This window comes from Protomyctophum parallelum, assembly GCF_964188405.1.
Source record: "Protomyctophum parallelum genome assembly, chromosome: 4".
Taxonomy (NCBI): Eukaryota; Metazoa; Chordata; class Actinopteri; order Myctophiformes; family Myctophidae; genus Protomyctophum; species Protomyctophum parallelum.
In genome coordinates this window covers 34742980-34762462 of record NC_139700.1, presented here as the reverse complement: position 1 = coordinate 34762462, position 19483 = coordinate 34742980, and the positions used below count along the sequence as shown (strand labels likewise).

General features: G+C 43.1%; 1 protein-coding gene across 1 annotated transcript in view; it reads right to left on the bottom strand.

Moving 5' to 3' along the window:
• LOC310857176 (A-kinase anchor protein 13) overlaps nucleotides 1-19483 on the bottom strand; it is a gene marked incomplete at its 3' end in the record, with an annotated part of 77323 nt that overhangs the window by 24115 nt on the left and 33725 nt on the right. The window contains exons 2-6 of the mRNA XM_083762787.1: nucleotides 19221-19264; nucleotides 5076-5244; nucleotides 2594-2691; nucleotides 931-1008; nucleotides 342-690 (exon numbers count right to left, since the gene is read on the bottom strand). Of these exons, the coding sequence (XP_083618913.1) occupies nucleotides 342-690; nucleotides 931-1008; nucleotides 2594-2691; nucleotides 5076-5244; nucleotides 19221-19253 (727 nt within the window). The 5' untranslated portion in view covers nucleotides 19254-19264. The remainder of the gene's footprint in view (nucleotides 1-341; nucleotides 691-930; nucleotides 1009-2593; nucleotides 2692-5075; nucleotides 5245-19220; nucleotides 19265-19483) is intronic.

The following is a 19483-nucleotide window of genomic DNA, read 5'->3' as shown; positions in this document are numbered from 1 at the left end:
AAACAACTGAAAATACCAAATTAGTAATGTCAATGGCAGTCTGTGCGTTGGGTTGGATTGGAATGACCTATACATCCGTCAATGGCGATCAATATTAAAAGATATACTAAAAATCACACCCGTGTGAACTGAGTGTTGCAACTCCCCTCTCTCTCGCCCCCCCCCCCCCCCTCTCTCTCTCTCATTAGCAGGCAACAGTGCAGCACTGTCTCTCTTTCTCTGTTTCTGGCACATACTGGTGCTCATTAACGTCACATAGGTGAACCAACACATAGGTGAACAGGGACATTGCTGTTCCTTGGAATGGTTGTACCACTCAAAAAATATATATAAAAACTCACCTATACCGTTCTCCAGGTCTGTGGAGGCGTCTGCCCACGCGTCTCTGGGTGCCCCCGTGTCCCCGTCTGTGACCGCACCGCCAGGCGCGTCCTCGCCCTCGCACGCGTCAGCGCGTGACATGTCTGCACGTGTCCCTGGCTGCTCTTCGCACAGCCTCGTGTCCAGGCACGCTCCCTTATTGTGCATGGCTGTGCGTGTTGCGGTGCCTCTTTGTGCGTTATCGTGGTCCGTGTCTTTGTTGCTGTGTGCCGTTCCCGGCGAGGTGCCATCGTCATGGCGGTGCCAGGTGAGGTGCTTCAAGGCCAGCGCCAGGCTGTGGTCCAGTTTCTCACACTCTTTCAGGGGGACCTTGTTGGGAGAACAAAGGCAAGGCACACAATGAGAGGAAAAAAACAGGGTTATTTTCTATGAAATTCTTTGGGGCAAAAAGTTGATATTTGAAAAGGCTGATACGATGCATGAAGAAAGATTACACAAAGTTTCACCTCTGTTATCTGCACACTTTCTATTTACTAAATTATAATTTACGGTTATAAATTAACTTCAACAAATCTTTTGCTCTCACACTCTATAGTTCCGCCCCTTTACCTGTTGTTCATCCAATAGCAGAGCACCTTCTGACGCTGTGTTATTAAGAAGGAAGTGGGCCATGTCCAGAGCCAGGTCCTAGACAACACACACACACACACACACACACACACACACACACAAAGAGAGGATATTTTCCATATAATGTCTCATTAATGTACTGGAAATCCCATAAATCCCATAACGTGACGTAGAGATGATGATACATAGGGTGTGTGTGTGTAGCTTCTCTGCCAGTACACATGCTGGAGAAGGGCGTCGTGTGGAAATCTGTGTGCATTAATAATAAGTACTCATTTCATTGGAGTGCTGTCCTTGTTCCAAAACAATGGAGCTCAAAGAAACAGGAAAAGAGATTCAATGAATCGACACTAGAGAAAGTTTTAATATATTCTTTATAATCGACTAAACCGATTAGTCTGATTAACAACTTAACCCTGCATTATAGGCTACTTGATTGTACATCGGTTACTTATATACAAATATAGCTCATCTAAATAATTGGTTCTCAAAGTGGGGGTCCTTGGGGCGGTCCAGGGGGGTCGCCAGCTAGCGTTATCATCACAATAATTTTAACCACTTTTTCCATTGATATGTTGGCTATTCAAAAACAGCAGATCTACAAGCTCACATATCTACATATCTTTGTGCCTCACCGCAAGCTTGTACATCTGCAATGTTTGGAACCATGAAAGTAGTGGGCGGCGGGTGGCTCAGGGGTAGAGTGGCCGGATGGTAACCGCAAGGTTGCCAGTTCGAACCCGGGCTCCCCCAGAGTTAGCGTCGAAGTGCCCTTGAGCAAGACACTGAACCCCTAATTGCTCCTGATGTGCTGGTTGGTGCCTTGCATGGTTTCCGCCGCCATTGGTGTACGGATGTGTGTGTGAATGGGTGAATGCAATGCACAATCTATTAAAAGCGCCTTGGATAAAGGCGCTATATAAATGCACCATTTACCATTTAGTAGATCGAGAAGCTCAAAACGTGTTTCGAGCTTGTAGATCTGCTACTTTTGGATGACACTGTAGTATATTTCCGAAATTAACAAACAAAACATCCCCCACAAAAAGTTAAAATATGGCCGACAGCGATGATATACACTACAGTATATTTTTTATCGCTGCCTGTACTAACTAAAACCATTGAATTGATAGTCTTCAGAGCCAGAGTGTTGCCTCCCACAATTATCAAAAGCTTCCGTCAAACAGTCTGGAGAAACAGAAGCTCTGCTTTGTCTTTACAATATAAATCAAAATCATCTAAGCATAATATAGTTTGCAGCTTAGCAGAAATGCAAAGTAAACGAATTAAAGATATTTTAAGATATATTTTCGTGAGCGGAAATGACAAACAGAACATATGACAGCATCCTGATTTTGGGAGCTGTAGTTCCAGACTATATAGCATACAGATATTGTGGAATAGTTGTCTGGCTAATATATGGCCCAAACCACACCAATGATTCGCCATGTAACTCCTTGCAACCACACGCATGGTTGCGAGTAGTTGCATGTACTGTAGTTGCATGCAACCATTATCCCCAATGGCAGTTGCAAGGAGTTGCATTGGTGTGACATGTCCTTAAAACTGTTTTGTTGCGACTACAGTAGCTGCATGGGTGTGGTTTGGGCCTTTTAACGTGAGAAGTGCATGACGGTGTTACCTGGACGTAGTAGAAGCTCTCCTGTGAATGCGGGTCCACCTGACCAGTGGGCCGAGCAGAACACAACGTCACCTCAACCTGCTCACACACGTCATGGGCTGCATGAGGAGACCACACAGGAGACACAGAGAACAACAGAACAAGGTCAAAGGACTGTTTCCATCTTCCCAAAATCTACTCCATAATAATATGGGTAAACCGGGAGGAAGAAAGGGGAGACAAACAGACAAACAGAGTTACCCGTTTCTACAACAACAACAAAAAGTCCTTCCAATGCAGCTGTAGCACACATAAACCTGTCCAGCATCACACACACACACACTCGTTCCTGATTGGGTACAGTTGTGTGTTTGTAAGTGTACCATCAGCGTACCACACACACTGCCCAATGCTTTCAGGAGCTGTAAATGTTTATATGGCTCCCTGCCTGCAATCTCTCTCTCTCTCTCTCTTTCTCCCTCTCTCTCTCTCTCCGTCCATCTAGTCCATTACAGAGGAATGTGACACAACATCAAAGGAGCAGCGGCTCTCCTCTTAAAGCCCACGGGCAGGAACGTTGTGCTCTAGAGGAAGCTGCAGCGTGTTCACAGTGCATTGTGTATGGTCGCTCAAATCACTCTGCACGCACGCGCACACACACTCACGCACACGCACACACCTCGCTCTGTAATTTTTAATGTGCTCTTGAGCAATGGGACGGGGAACACCCACCACGCCCTCCTGGAGTCGGCCCAGTGGAACCCATCACATGCCAGCCCGGCGTTGCCAGATTTTGGGAGAGAAACAAGCCTACGTCAGGTCTATGAAAACAAGCCCAAAAGACTACCAGGTCAACCTGTGGGTCGGGACCAGATGACAGTGAAGTGACAAATACAACTTTAATACTATAGTACAAATATGTTTTAATACCTACAAAATGGAAAATAAATATTGTCAAATTGTCAATTAATATAAGAAAGAAGCAAAGATTTTGAAAATAGCCAATCTAAAGCTCTCAAGATAAAAAAAGAAAATGTCTGTCAAAATCAACACTGATCCTCAGCCAAATGGGTTAGCCGTCTGCCCGCCAGGATTAATTAATCTATCCATCGCACATTGCCAAGTGTTTATCGCGCGTGGGAGAACCACTCGTTTAAACAACATAAGGAAGCAAGCAAATTTACACTTTAGAAACAAGCTCCACAAAAAATGAAAAACAAGCCCAAGCGTATAATATAGCTTATAATAAGCAGACTTGGCAACATCAATGGCAGGCCACTGATAAAGGAGTACAGAACAGTGTGTTGCTGTACCAGCCAGCTCTGTGACCTGCACACACATACAAATTAAACCAGGATGAATGTTTTCTTTAAAGGAGGGCCAGACGGCCTGCTGTGATTCTTCAGGTTTAGAAAGCACGTGACAGAATAAAGCACAGAGGACAACACTTCGTCTGACACACTTCATCTTAATCTCTCGCACATCAGATCCTGAGAAATTATATTCATTTTACTTCCAATTGTTAGAATAGAAAACATGTAAAAGGCCTTTTCAGACGTGGAGCGACTGACATCGCCTGGCTTTGGCCAGACTGATAACATGGATTCACTCACGCCAGGCTGCGACTGATGTGCTTTAGTAGTACAATTTTTATGAGAGGCGTGCGTTTATATTGGACACACGGAGAAGTTGAGGGAGCCATTACGCAAGCGTATTCTCACGGGTGGGGTGCCGGTAAATAATCACGCGTGTGCTCGTTTGTGCACGCACCCGCGGGCGACCATAGACCTGTTTTCACGCTACTCATGAGCAGACGCGTGAACGAGAGAACGCCTGCGTCACTCGCTCCCCGTCTGAAACGTCTTGAAGAGTGAGCGTTCTAACTAGAGTATGTTTCAATATCATCACTATAAGCCTATTTCTAACGTGCGATTGTGATATCTTATCTAGGTCACGGGCAAACATCTCATTTCTCTTTTGGGTCTTGAGTTTAAAGGTTTTAGGAACTGCTGCTCTAAAGTCAGAGAGAGAAGAATGAGGCTGACAAGGCACTGCTTCTAGTGGGAGTCAAACAGACACACTACGGGAGCCGACCCAGGCCAAAGCTGGGAAAGGCACCACCTACAGAACGTAGATTATACCTATATGATTAAAAAAAATGTTTAAAAAAAAATGTCACGCACATATTTGGTCTTGTTCCAAAAATGAACCAGTATTTAATGTGTAAAAATCCATGATATTTACATTGGAATGAATGAGCGCGGCTGGAAAGTGTCCAAGTGGGAGAGGCTGGGGCTTAGCTAAAGGTGAATTCAGGAGTCCCAAGTTGGTATTGACTCACATGGCATGGTGTGTGCGCGCGTGTGTGTGTACGGTGTGTGTGTGTGTGTGTGTGTGTGTGTGTGTGTGTGTGTGTGTGTGTGTGTGTGTGTGTGTGTGTGTACGGTGTGTGTGTGTGTGTACGGTGTGTGTGTGTGTGTACGGTGTGTGTGTGTACGTATACCTGGACAAACGGCCTGCAGCGTGACGTGGCTGAGGCGGAGCGTGGTGGTCAGGTGCCTCTGGTTGGAGCCAGAGAACAGCAGGTAGAACTCAACCTGCTCCGCTGCCTCCTCTTCCTCCACACGGCACACCTCGTCATCGTCCAGCTGAACGGTCAACACACACTCACCCTGCAGGGAGAGAGAGAGAGAGAGAGAGAGAGAGAGAGAGAGATGGAGTGAGGGACCGAATCAAACGCGATGCCAAGACATGCACGACGCACACACACATACAACACACACACACACAGTAGGGAGGGTGACATGAACTCAAGGTTGCGCACATCCGACCTGCAGGTGTTAGCCCCGAAGTGAACTGAGATCAAAGAAAAAAAACGTTTCGGAACTATGTGCATTGCACACAAAAAAAAATGCAACGGGGTTGACATTGGCAGTGGCAGTGGTGGAAAGTAACTAAATATGTTTACTCAAATACTGTACTTAAAACTCTTTGGGTGCCAAAGACAAGACAAATGGATGTATCTCTGATTATTTTCCCAGGCTGTGTTTTTGGTCAAAACAAGCTTTTACTTTTCCGGGTGAAAAGAGACATGTGCCTCTGCCTCCCACATGTGGCTTTGTTTACATCCTGGACACACCGCATGTAGTGGCTCTGCATAAATGACTACTTTTACTTTTGGTACCCATTTAGACCCGAGGACGATTCTACAAATGTCTTCTGATAGTTTTCTGAAAAACCCATGTTTCTATGTCAGTCGTTCTGAAACATTTTCATGTCAAGGACACCCAAAGATTATATGTAATTGGCCTCCGACTCCCATCTCAAAATATGTTGTTCCAGGGACCCCCCAGAAGCAAAGATTTGAGTTAAAATGATCGCTCTGAAAGAATATATATTCGAAATGTGCGCCACATTTTCACAATAAAAAAATAGCAGATCTACAAGCTTGTAGCGCGGCACTCTGTGCTGCGCTATGAGCTTGTAGATCTGCTATTTTTCAATAGCTAAAGTATTTAATGCTTAAAACACCAAAAGGGGTTCCCGCCCTGAATGGGTTAAAGTATATTTTGATGTCAATACCTTTGTACTTTTTGACTACAGTACTTTTACTTGCAACAGTGTGTTTCTACATTGCAGTATTGATTGATTGCAGTCAAATACTTTAACTTAAGTAAACAAATGAGTCATTTTTCCACCACCAGTGAAATGCACCAAACGATCCGCCCGGACTGGGAATCAAACCGGGGCCTTGCTGTCACGCATCCATCCGAGGCCATGTGTTAGTGTTACGCGCCCTAACCACTTGGCTATCGTGGCCCAGGCGTCATGATGATATGTGTTTAGCGGATGCTCTGATTGTCAGCCAGTCATCCTGTCTCTGCTTGACACAAACCATGGCACTGAACTGCATTTCCTGAAGCAGGAGACCACCAGTGTAAGTGACTTGTTTTTTTTATGTACAGTTACTTGTACTGTAAATGTAAGTCGCTGTGGGTTAAGTAAGTCTGCTAAATGCCTGAATTGTGGCCCAGGCCGTAGCGTAACGGTCTGGGCACCGGACTGGTGATCCAGTCGCGGTGTGCCGCGGGTTCGACTCCCGGACCCGACACGGCCTTTACCGCATGTCATCCCCCCATCTCTCTCCCGTTTCCTGTCAGCCTACTTTCTATCCCTTAAAAAAATCAATAAAGGCGTAAGCCGCAAAAAAAAAAATATCTTAAAAAATGCCTGAATTGTAAATAATGGTACTGTAGTTGCAGGTTGCATTTTTCCCCCTTATTTGGGCTTCCTATCGAATGTTGTTTAACATATTTGTTGCTTTTGAAGGAATATAAATATTCCATCATTTCAAATCCAACCGCTTTTGATGGAATACTCTGTCAATCAATCAATGTACTTTATCGATATGAAACTGTTTTGCTGAAAACAAGGAAATTCCATATGGTCATATAAGTAGAATCTTCTTTGGCTATTATCTCTGAAACTATGAGCGCTGTCCGTTGTGATCATCATCCATCCGAGGTTCGGATGTGATTTGTGATTTTTTTTATCGCATCACTCTCGAAAGATAAACAGCGTGAGCTACTGCTAACACAAGCCATTTCTTACAATGGAGGTCTGTGAGCGAGAAACCCGGATGTGAAAAAAAGGTAATCTGCCCGGCACAGCTAACTGGCCTCTATCCCCACCCTGTGGCAGTCAATTGGTTTAAATCAGTGGTTCTCAAACAATTTAATTTTTGTCCATGGACCCCCATCTGAAATGCCTTTCTGCCAGTGACTCCCCCTTACAAAATGTATGTCGTTAAAATGTTTCAAAAATACGCTAAGATTTGTTTGAAAATAACAGATCTACAAGCTTTGCGACAAGTTGCAAATCTTGTAGATTTTAGGGTTCAAGTGTGTGTGTGTGTGTGTGTGTGTGTGTGTGTGAGAGTGATTATCAAGCGGTCCTATAGTCGCTTATTTTGCCCTTGTTTTTGTGTAAACCTGGACGCTTATTGTTTCTCTTACAAACTCTGGCAACACTGTGGGAGACCCATGCGCCACCACCACCACCAAGACAGAGGTTATCATCATCCTACTCATCACCTGTTAGTGTGAGAGCCGAGCACATGCACAAGGCTTATCTCTTTTCCTGTAGCACACAGACCACACGCAAGCAGAACCTGACATGCCGACACAAAGTCAGCCACGAAGCGAGCGGCGTGCATCACATACACGTACATCCCACTGTGTGCCAACGTTGCTAATTCATTTCCTGACAAATGAGCAAATGTTACAGAGGTGACTCATGTCAACTGTTGTGTACACAGACCTGGCTTGGGCCTGAACCTCCAGCTTCATCTGACTGCAATACACTATTACTCAATATGCAGTGGGGGGCCCTGCTTCATCGCTTACAGTGTTCATTTTGTCGATTAAAACTACGAGTCGTCTACCTTTTTTCACTGACGAAAACTAAATAAAAACTAAGCTATGATGACTAAAACTAAAACTAAATATATTGGCAATGTTGTCTGCATATAAAAACTAGACTAAAATGTTAGGGGGAGACTAGTGGAGATCCAGTAGAACTAAAAGACAAGTCATATTATGCTTGGTTGCGCTATGGTATTGCGCTATGGTATTGCGCTATGGTATTGCGCTCTGAAAATAACAGATCTACAAGCTCACAACACGTCACGCTATGACTTGTGAGCTTGTAGATCGGCTATTTTTTGCATGCAACCAAGTGTAAAATATGTCATTACGACGCCATCAAGACCGGCCAAAATACACTTTTTTGTTGACAAAATCAACTGTACATTTAGTCGACTAAAATGTTATGATATTTAGTCTACTAAAACTACTATACTGACTATAAAATATGACTAAAACTAATTGAAATGTTATTCAAAAGACTATGACAAAACTAAATCAAAATGTGCAGTCAAAATCAACACTGATCTCTAAAGAGGTCCTTGGCTATTTTACAGTTTACCAATAAGCTAAACTAACAAAATAAATCGGTCAGGCTCTAGGATAAACAATAGAAAAAAGGCTGGTGAGCGAGTTATCTTTGATTCATATTTAAACCTTTGGCCGCACACCAACAATCACAAAACATGTTTTACTCTTTGTAGCTGTCTGTCTTTATCCGTTTTTAGCCTGCATTTATGAAAGAAAAACATATGACAGCAGTCTCTCTTTTTAGGGTTTGTCTTGTTGTCTGTGTACATTGTGTACTGTACTACATACGTATATTCCCTCAACAAAGGCAGAACCATCGTAGCTTGTGCTGCTACTCGCATGACGTCGTGAAAGAGGACCAACCTCCGGCCTTGAAGTTGAAAATCTAAGATATCTTTAGCTAATCTCATACATGGCTTCATCAATGTGTTCTTGTGAAGCACTTTTGTTTTTAGAGAGCATGAGAGAGAGAGTCACTAGTGTAATAACGTAGTCCCATACTGTATGCTAGTAGATTCATGAATCAATATTGAACAACTACAGTGCCAAATTCAAAATCAAAAACTACTGGCTCGTTCAAAAACACAATCAAATAAAGCTATACATTTTGCACAGTCTAAAGCCCTAACCACACCAAGGTCCAAACGGTTGCAAGGAGTTAACGCTAAACCGTCTCGACCCTTTGGTGTGGTTTGGGCCATTGAATTCCATGCTTAGAATCACTAGGGTCAACGTGCAACAAGACATATCACAACGCAGGGACGCTAAAACCGTCTTGACCCTTTGGTGTGGTAGGGCTTTAGGTACTATTCGCACGCCTTGTTGTTCAGAAGTGTACACTGCTACCTCCTGCTAAAAACCTAGTTTTTAGTGGGTCCTGTTTGTCCTCTATCACACCTTTACAGTCCAACAACTGATGTTTTTCTCCTCAATTTGGTTGTTATGTCAATTAATTCCTCCCCACACAGTTGTATCTTATTGACTGCCAGAGAGGAGCCCCCATCGGGAGGACGTAGAATAGAAATCCTCCGTCCTACTCCTCCTGCCCAACACTCCCTGCTGACATGAGTTATGTGCAGTGACAAATGTTCTACCACCCGGCGGCCTCCATCCCCCCGAATGTGTTCGTATAGACACTGGACAAAGCCAGATGCATCGGCCAGATGTAAGCAGGTACTTTACCTTCCTACCTCCGCCACCAAGCCACCTGCGCCTTAAAAACCCATTTATGATAGCATTTTCGGTTGAGGAAAAAGGCCCTGCAGTTGTTCAATGGTCATATTTACAATGACTAGTTTAAAAAGTTGTTGACAGTATCCAGGAGCTTCCATGCTGTAGGGCGGGATGCTAGTAGTAAGGATAGTCTCTGACTAACCAGTCCTCTGCAGTGTTTTCACATCACGGTATGGCCTCAGACATCAGAACCATGATAGAGGCAATACAAAACGTACATTTAACATGGACTAGGTCGCAGCCTACTACTCTTGTACAATGGAAAACGTGGAGTGGAGATAGTTGAGCCATAACCATGCAGTGGAAGAGCAGCACCATGTGTCTTGTTTTCTTTGGTAAGTGGCCATGGTATAAGCACTGTAATTCACGGGCAGGAACATTCCTCTGCATCACCCCTCTCTACCTTGTTTGTTATTCTCTTAGAGCTACCGGAACACCTTGTCATGAGTTATGACTTGCAGTATATCTGTCTGTTTGGATAAGGTTTGGAAATGTGTTCATTCAAATGGACCCATGAAGGTCCTTGCAGACTGGGCGCGCTTTTCAGAAAACCGGCGGGAAAAATCCGAAAAACGCAGCAGTGTGCAGGGACCTAAAGGGTCCATTTGGTTTTATTTTATGCTCTCAAGAGTTAAAGATCCATAAGGGTCCATTTGATAACCAACTTTCCATCATTTAACTGGGGACCACATGGAACCACTGGTTGAGGACCACTGGTCTAAACGGAAGTAAGTTATGTTCATGCTGAACAGATCTGTTTACAGAAAACTATTAAAACTATGCTGTGATTGGTCGAAGAAAAAGACAGCTTCCAGAAGTACACACAACAGAGTTCGAGTTCTTGAAAAGATGGTCCAGATGATAGAGGCAAGCTACAGCCAGACTCGGGCCAAGGTCCAAACCTGCGACGGTGACACCAAAGAATTTGATATCCTAGCGGGCGTCCTACAGGGAGACATTCTGGCCACCTTCCTGTTCATTGTAGCGATGGACCATGCACTCGCAATCAATGGCAGAGAGGAAGCAATGGGGTTCACTCTGGTCTCGAGGGAGCCAAGGCAATGGCCACCCCATCATGGTCACTGACCTCAACTACGCAGATGACAACGCCCTAATCTCGGATACAGTAGGGAAAGGAAATGGACTACTACTGGCAGTGCAGGAAGATCGGCCTCAAGCTCAATGCCAAGAAAACAAAGGTAATGACAGTCAACGCAGAGGACAAAATCATTGCCACTGCCAGGTGCTCGAGCCAGTCGAGGACCTCGGAACCCTTGACTGTCTTAACTGAACAGGACCTGAAGGTCCAGACAGCACTTGCCTGGAATGCATTGCATGGGACCTTAAGAGGCGGCTGTTCATAGCTACTGTGGAGTCAGTACTGCTGTAAAGGGCTGAGACATGGACCCTTACAGTACAACAGGAAAGAGCCCTGGATGGAGTCTACACAAGAATGCTACATATGGCACTAGGTGTCACATGGACGGACTGCATCAGAAATATGTACCTCTATGGGGACATACCACGGGTCACAGACATGGTCAAAGAGAGAAGGATGAGGCTGGCAGGGCACTGCGTCAGGTACCTAGAACCAGGAGGGGAAAGAGGCGCACCACCTACGTAGACGCACTGCGGCGCAACGTAGCTAACAACACTGTAGAGCTCAAGAACTTGATGTTAGATGTGAAAGTGTGGAGGTCAGCAATCCAGGTGTCCCGAGTTGGTGTTGGCTAGACCTCACTCTCACAGTAACTAACTAGTAACTCTGAGGACCCCCAAGGTTTTCCCAGACCCCCTGTTGAAGACGCCTCATCTAAACGATCCCACTCCGAGCCAAATAGAAACGATTAAGGAATAGTGACCTCCTATAGTCTGCATGACACCACAAAGGTTAAGTGACACATATTTCCAACTCACATGCGTATGACTCCAAATTGCGTAAACTGTAAAGCAACTAAAAATAGCATTTTAGGAAACAGTCCTGCGCCCACCCCCATAATAATGTTCCAGAAAAAGATTCAGTTAAACAGTCATGTCAGGTATTGCTTTAAAAGGAAAGATGTTAAAATAGTTTATCACACTGTCTCTTGGTTTATATGTGGGCATGCTCAGAGAATGCAATAGGAGCCTATACTGTGTGTGTGTGTGTGTGTGTGTGTGTGTGTGTGTGTGTGTGTGTGTGTGTGTGTGTGTGTGTGTGTGTGTGTCTCTCTCTTCTCAGCTGATCTCATTTCCCTCTATACACACACTCCCCCGTTAAACATGATACAACAAACCCACACACACACACAACAGAAAAGCACAATCGCACACACACACACACACACACACACACACACACCACCGTTCAGCCGCCTCCTCCAAGTATTACATAGATTGTCGCTGTAGCAGAAACCTCTTATCTCCCATATTTTAACTTTTTTTGGTAAATGAACATCCGACTTGAACACTTAATTTGAACAGTTTTGGACATATGAGGTTTCCACCCGACAGAGATGATATACACAAACGCACGCTAATAATAGCACACAGGAATGTTTCGGAAAACACTCTCACTCACTTACACACACACACACACACACACACACACACACACACACACACACACACACACACGCACACACACAACGTATACATCCACCCCATTCCAACACACTGGAACGCACATGCAAACATCTCCTCTTTCTTCCCTCTCTCTGTTTCCTTCAGACTCCCGCTCTTTCATAGAAATATTCCTCTCTCTCTCTCTCTCTCTGACACGCTACACATGCATCTACTGTACACAGTGAAAGTGTAAAATGTATCCATTTGTAAGTAAGTAAGGCCTCAATTACACCTATACATCTAGCATACAACAATGTTGCATGGTAGATGTAAGCAAGTTGTAAGTAATAATAATAATAATAATAAAACTTTATTTGTATAGCACCTTTCATGACATGAAATGCAGCTCAAAGTGCTTTACAGAACAATGGAGAATAAAAGAAAAGCAAGGCAAAAAACAAGCAGTAATGCAATACAGTGAGGAAAAAAAAAAAAAAAAAAGATCAATTAAAAGCAATGTTGTAGAAGTGGGTCTTGAGCTGAGCTTTAAAAATGTCTACAGAGGCTGCCTGACGAAGGTACAGTGGGAGCTTGTTCCATGCCGACGGCCCGTAGAAGCAAAAAGCTGCTTCCCCGTATTTTTTAGTTGCCATTTTTTTAGGCAAAGCGAGCAGGCCAGCAGTGGAAGACGTGGGGGCGGTTTGGGACATATTTAGGCAGGCAGTCATGTAGGTAGGAAGGTGCGAGACCATTGAGAGCTTTATAGACAAGTAAAATAATTTTAAAATCAATCCTAAAAACAACCGGAAGCCAGTGCAGTGATGCCAAAACTGGAGTAATATGTTCTCTCATCTTAGTTCTAGTTCAAACTCTGGCTGCTGCATTTTGGACAAGTTGTAATCGGTCAGTTGTTTTCTTAGGCAGTCCTGAAAAAAGTGCATTGCAGTAATCAAGCCGAGAAAAAACAAAGGCGTGGATTAGCGTTTTTGCATCGTCCAAGGACACATAGGCTCTGATTCGTGCAGTCCTGAAAAAAGTGCATTGCAGTAATCAAGCCGAGAAAAAACAAAGGCGTGGATTAGCGTTTTTGCATCGTCCAAGGACACATAGGCTCTGATTCGTGCAGTCCTGAAAAAAGTGCATTGCAGTAATCAAGCCGAGAAATAACAAAGGCGTGGATTAGCGTTTTTGCATTGTCCAAGGACACATAGGCTCTGATTCGTGCAATATTTCTAAGGTGAAAAAAGGCAATCTTGGTAACATGATTAATGTGTGAATTAAAATTCAATTCAGAATCAATAATAACCCCCAGGTTCTTTACTGTACAGTTACTTTCTACAGTCAGATTGCCAAGTCTGCTTAATATTGATTCTTTCTGTTCACTAGAACCGATTATGAGAACTTCTGTCTTATCCTCATTTAGCTTGAGAAAGTTCTCACTCATCCAACATTTGATGCTAGACAGACAGGTAACCAGCGGGTCTAAAGCACAGGGATCATCTGGAGCCACAGAAAGATATAGTTGGTGTCATGGCCGCCCCAATGCATTTCCAATGGAAGTCACATGGTTTGATACAACATTTTTGTTTGATGCGGGGGAGGGGGGCACAACACAGCCATCAAACAAAAATGTTGTATCAAACCATGTGACTTCCATTGGAAAAGCATTGGGGCGGCCTTGATACTTACATCTTGCATGCAACATTGTTGTATAGGTGTAATTGAGGCCTAAGAGACACACACACACACACACACACACACACGCACACACGCACACACGCACACAATAATAGTGTGTGTGTCCAATATGCTGGAGTTTTGACATGGTTCGTATTTCCTGGTTGAGCAGTCACAGATGCTTGGCAGCAGATGAATAGTGAACAGGAGAGAGACGTTGGTTATATATGAGGCTAAGTGCTAACTGGAACCACCACGGTGCGGTCGGTGTGCTCTCAGCCCAGCTCAGGTGCTCTCTGCTCTGCAGGGTGAGGTAAGGACAAACTGGGAGCCTGCTGCTGCCAAAGGACAGACAAATATCTCTTCTAAGAAATCTCTCTTTATTTTATGTGTCCGCTGTCTGTAGTCTCTCTCTCTCTCACGCAATCTTCCCATAATTTTTGATAAGCACAAATGCAATCGTGCAATCGCAGCATTGCAAACATATTATTGTAGTGTAGTGGTTCTCAGAAGTGAGGTCCAGGCCAGGGACCCTCTGGGTTACTCGAGGGCTCCTCAAATGAACCCTTTGCCGCCGGTCTGTAACTCTGAGTGTGTACAACTTACAAATTGAACCGAATGGACCCTCACAGGAATACCGTTCCATTTGGTTCCATTTATGCACTCTCAGAGTTATGGTGGTCCTTGAAGATTGAAAAGAAGTTTGAGAACCAGGTTTTGGTTCCAAATGTGATGGAAACCGATTCCAGTTCCTGGGTGTTGGATCTGGATTCCGAGCTGCTACTGAATCTGTCAGCAGGGGGCATTCAAAACGTGTGTACATTAGTGGAATGAAAACAGCGCAGAGAGCGGACCAAACGGACCAACATCCCGTTATCCACATTCTATTGGGCGGAAAAGGAAACGAGACAGCAGAGGATGCTGCGTGTTTTTTATTTCTTCCATTTTGTTTTGCCGACGGGTTCCCAGATTGAGTTCACCCAAAAAAAAGACCTGAGGTCTGCAGACGTTCAAGCAATGTTGTTGTTGTTGACGTCTTCGCACAACAGCAATTATTCCATTACGTATGGCTGCTGTCAGGCACAAACCTTGTATCTCCATATTTAGACTTTTTATGTTTGTTTGCTCTATTCACGGATTAATGCTCTAGAATTAGAGGGTCGCACAAAAGTAGTGAAAATAGCACATAACACAAAAGGAAGGGTTTTGGCACGTACAAGATTTCCACCCGACAGCGACGATATTTAGATGGCAGTTAATTGTGGATCTCATCCTGCTGCTGCTCTGTCATTGGGGACACAACGTCAAAAATAAACATAGGCCTTTAAAAACACTGTTCTGATTTAATATGGCTGAACGAAAACCTCAAATTAAAGTGTCTTCTATCTAAACTATTATCCACGCAGAGAGAAGGAAGACCAGTGGGTTTTGGCTGGGATGTGACAACGTTTTGCAAGTGACTCAGAGAGAATGACTCTTGAACTCCAATAGGAAAAATTCTGCTCTCTCTCATTAATCTCAATAATGCGATCCGTAGACCCGTGATTATATCAAGATACAAACCATACCCGCCCCGCCCGTCAAATAATGGACCCGTTGTCCACCCCGTTACCCGTCCGTATTCACCGCTCGCCATCTTTGACTTTATTTCATCCATGTTGGTTCCGCATGTGGGGGTGTGTGTGTCATCATGTAGACATGTATGCGTGCTATGTTAACACTTATGGTGCCGGGAAATTCTTTCAGAATAAAAGGCGCTAGAGTTCCAAGCAGATGAGGGAGATTTTATTCTGAAAACCCAGCCTTCCATTTCCCCCCAAAACCGGGAGGTGAAATGTTCCATTACTACATGGCCTGCATAAAACTGATCTCTCTTTAGAAGTGTTAAAAAATATTCTAACCAATAGCATGATGCAGTCTGAGAGGCATGATGAAGTCTGAGAGGCATGATGAAGTCTGAGATGCATGATGAATGTATGATGAAGTCTGAGATGCATGATGAATGTATGATGAAGTCTGAGATGCATGATGAATGTATGATGAAGTCTGAGATGCATGATGAATGTATGATGAAGTCTGAGATGCATGATGAATGTATGATGAAGTCTGAGATGCATGATGAATGTATGATGAAGTCTGAGATGCATGATGAATGTATGATGAAGTCTGAGATGCATGATGAATGTATGATGAAGTCTGAGATGCATGATGAATGTATGATGAAGTCTGAGATGTATGATGAATGTATGATGAAGTCTGAGATGCATGATGAATGTATGATGAAGTCTGAGATGTATGATGAAGTCTGAGAGGCATGATGAAGTCTGAGATGCATGATGAATGTATGATGAAGTCTGAGATGCATGATGAATGTATGATGAAGTCTGAGATGCATGATGAATGTATGATGAAGTCTGAGATGTATGATGAATGTATGATGAAGTCTGAGATGCATGATGAATGTATGATGAAGTCTGAGATGCATGATGAATGTATGATGAAGTCTGAGATGTATGATGAAGTCTGAGATGTATGATGAAGTCTGAGATGCATGATGAATGTATGATGAAGTCTGAGATGCATGATGAATGTATGATGAAGTCTGAGATGTATGATGAAGTCTGAGATGCATGATGAAGTCTGAGATGCATGATGAAGTCTGAGATGTATGATGAAGTCTGAGATGTATGATGAAGTCTGAGATGTATGATGAATGTATGATGAAGTCTGAGATGTATGATGAAGTCTGAGATGTATGATGAATGTATGATGAAGTCTGAGATGTATGATGAAGTCTGAGATGCATGATGAAGTCTGAGATGCATGATGAAGAATGAGATGTATGATGAAGAATGAGATGTATGATGAAGTCTGAGATGCATGATGAAGTCTGAGATGTATGATGAAGTCTGAGATGCATGATGAATGTATGATGAAGTCTGAGATGCATGATGAATGTATGATGAAGTCTGAGATGCATGATGAATGTATGATGAAGTCTGAGATGTATGATGAATGTATGATGAAGTCTGAGATGCATGATGAATGTATGATGAAGTCTGAGATGCATGATGAATGTATGATGAAGTCTGAGATGTATGATGAAGTCTGAGATGCATGATGAATGTATGATGAAGTCTGAGATGCATGATGAATGTATGATGAAGTCTGAGATGCATGATGAATGTATGATGAAGTCTGAGATGTATGATGAAGTCTGAGATGCATGATGAAGTCTGAGATGTATGATGAAGTCTGAGATGTATGATGAAGTCTGAGATGCATGATGAAGTCTGAGATGCATGATGAAGTCTGAGATGCATGATGAAGTCTGAGATGTATGATGAAGTCTGAGATGTATGATGAAGTCTGAGATGTATGATGAATGTATGATGAAGTCTGAGATGTATGATGAAGTCTGAGATGTATGATGAATGTATGATGAAGTCTGAGATGTATGATGAAGTCTGAGATGCATGATGAAGTCTGAGATGCATGATGAAGAATGAGATGTATGATGAAGAATGAGATGTATGATGAAGTCTGAGATGCATGATGAAGTCTGAGATGTATGATGAAGTCTGAGATGCATGATGAAGTCTGAGATGCATGATGAAGAATGAGATGTATGATGAAGTCTGAGATGTATGATGAAGTCTGAGATGTATGATGAAGTCTGAGATGTATGATGAAGTCTGAGATGTATGATGAAGTCTGAGATGTATGATGAAGTCTGAGATGTATGATGAAGTCTGAGATGTATGATGAAGTCTGAGATGTATGATGAAGTCTGAGATGTATGATGAAGTCTGAGATGTATGATGAAGTCTGAGATGCATCAAGTCTGAGATGTATGCTGAAGTCTGAGATGTATGATGAATGTATGATGAAGTCTGAGATGCATGATGAAGTCTGAGATGTATGATGAAGTCTGAGATGTATGATGAAGTCTGAGATGCATCAAGTCTGAGATGTATGATGAATGTATGATGAAGTCTGAGATGCATGATGAATGTATGATGAATGTATGATGAAGTCTGAGATGCATGATGAAGTCTGAGATGTATGATGAAGTCTGAGATGTATGATGAAGTCTGAGATGCATCAAGTCTGAGATGTATGCTGAAGTCTGAGATGTATGATGAAGTCTGAGATGCATCAAGTCTGAGATGTATGATGAAGTCTGAGATGTATGATGAATGTATGATGAAGTCTGAGATGTATGATGAAGTCTGAGATGTATGATGAAGTCTGAGATGCATGAAGTCTGAGATGCATGAAGTCTGAGATGTATGATGAAGTCTGAGATGTATGATGAAGTCATGGACAGAAAATAAGGTTGTTTGTCGGCCCCCTGTAAACCAGGAAGTGAATGGCTGCGTGCAAAGCAAAACAGGTCCGGGAGGGTTGAGCAAGCCGTTGCCAACAACAGCCGCTGTCAAAACATTGATTTTAGCGATCCCATTTTATATCGATCCACAAATCCCATGCAGGCACCCCACGGTTTTATTTGACCATATGTATTTGGCCGCGGACCCCCATCCCCCCTATCTGAAAAGTTTTTGTGCCAGGGACCCCCAGAAGAAAAGATTAATGCAAAATGTATTCATCAAATGTATGCAAACTTTTCCAATACTTCCAATACTTTAAAGATTCTTTTTTAAATATATAAAATAACAGATGTGCAATATTGTAGATCTGCTTATATTTTTAATAGCCAACGTATATAAAAGGATAAAGTGGCTACAATGATTGAGATGCTGTATTAACCACCGCTGGGGGTCCCCGGACCCCACTTTAATTAAACCGTTACCGTTGGTAAAGAAGAGACAACCACCTATTTTGCCTACGTTTTTCTCACCCTAAAACATCCAAGCAGCCACACTGGACCCGTGTCATTTTAACTTGACTATAACGGGCCTTTTAATGAGCAGCTGAATGAACCACGAACATGACAACTTTTTTGTTTCGTTTTTCAGCCTAAACATGATGCCCAAATTACGGTGTCACAGACACACACACACAGGCACACAACATACTACTTACATGTATGTATGTATGTATGTATGTATGTATGGCTCTATGTCTCTATGGATTATATTTAAGTTATATACGGTCTGAAATTGTAGTAAAAAAGATGATACATGAATAGACCTCACACGATGTGTCCTCATCCCACAGTGTTTAAGAATATTTAACACACACACACCCACGCACGCGCGTCAGAAGGAGATACTTACATAGAGTGGTGCTTGCTGAGGATTCAGTTTCATGGTTGAAGGCACTGTGTAAAGACAGAGAAAACTCCAGGTTACATTTCAAGAACAACACATATTACAACAACATGAACACACCGCTGTGTGTTGAGTCCAATGATCTATATGGGAGGCATCTTCAACGTTTTGTTTTTGCATTGCATTGAGGCAGACAAATGTATAACTTATGTTGTGCAATAATAGCCACTGTAATGCTAAATGAAATGCAGCTTGGCTACAGTACCGGC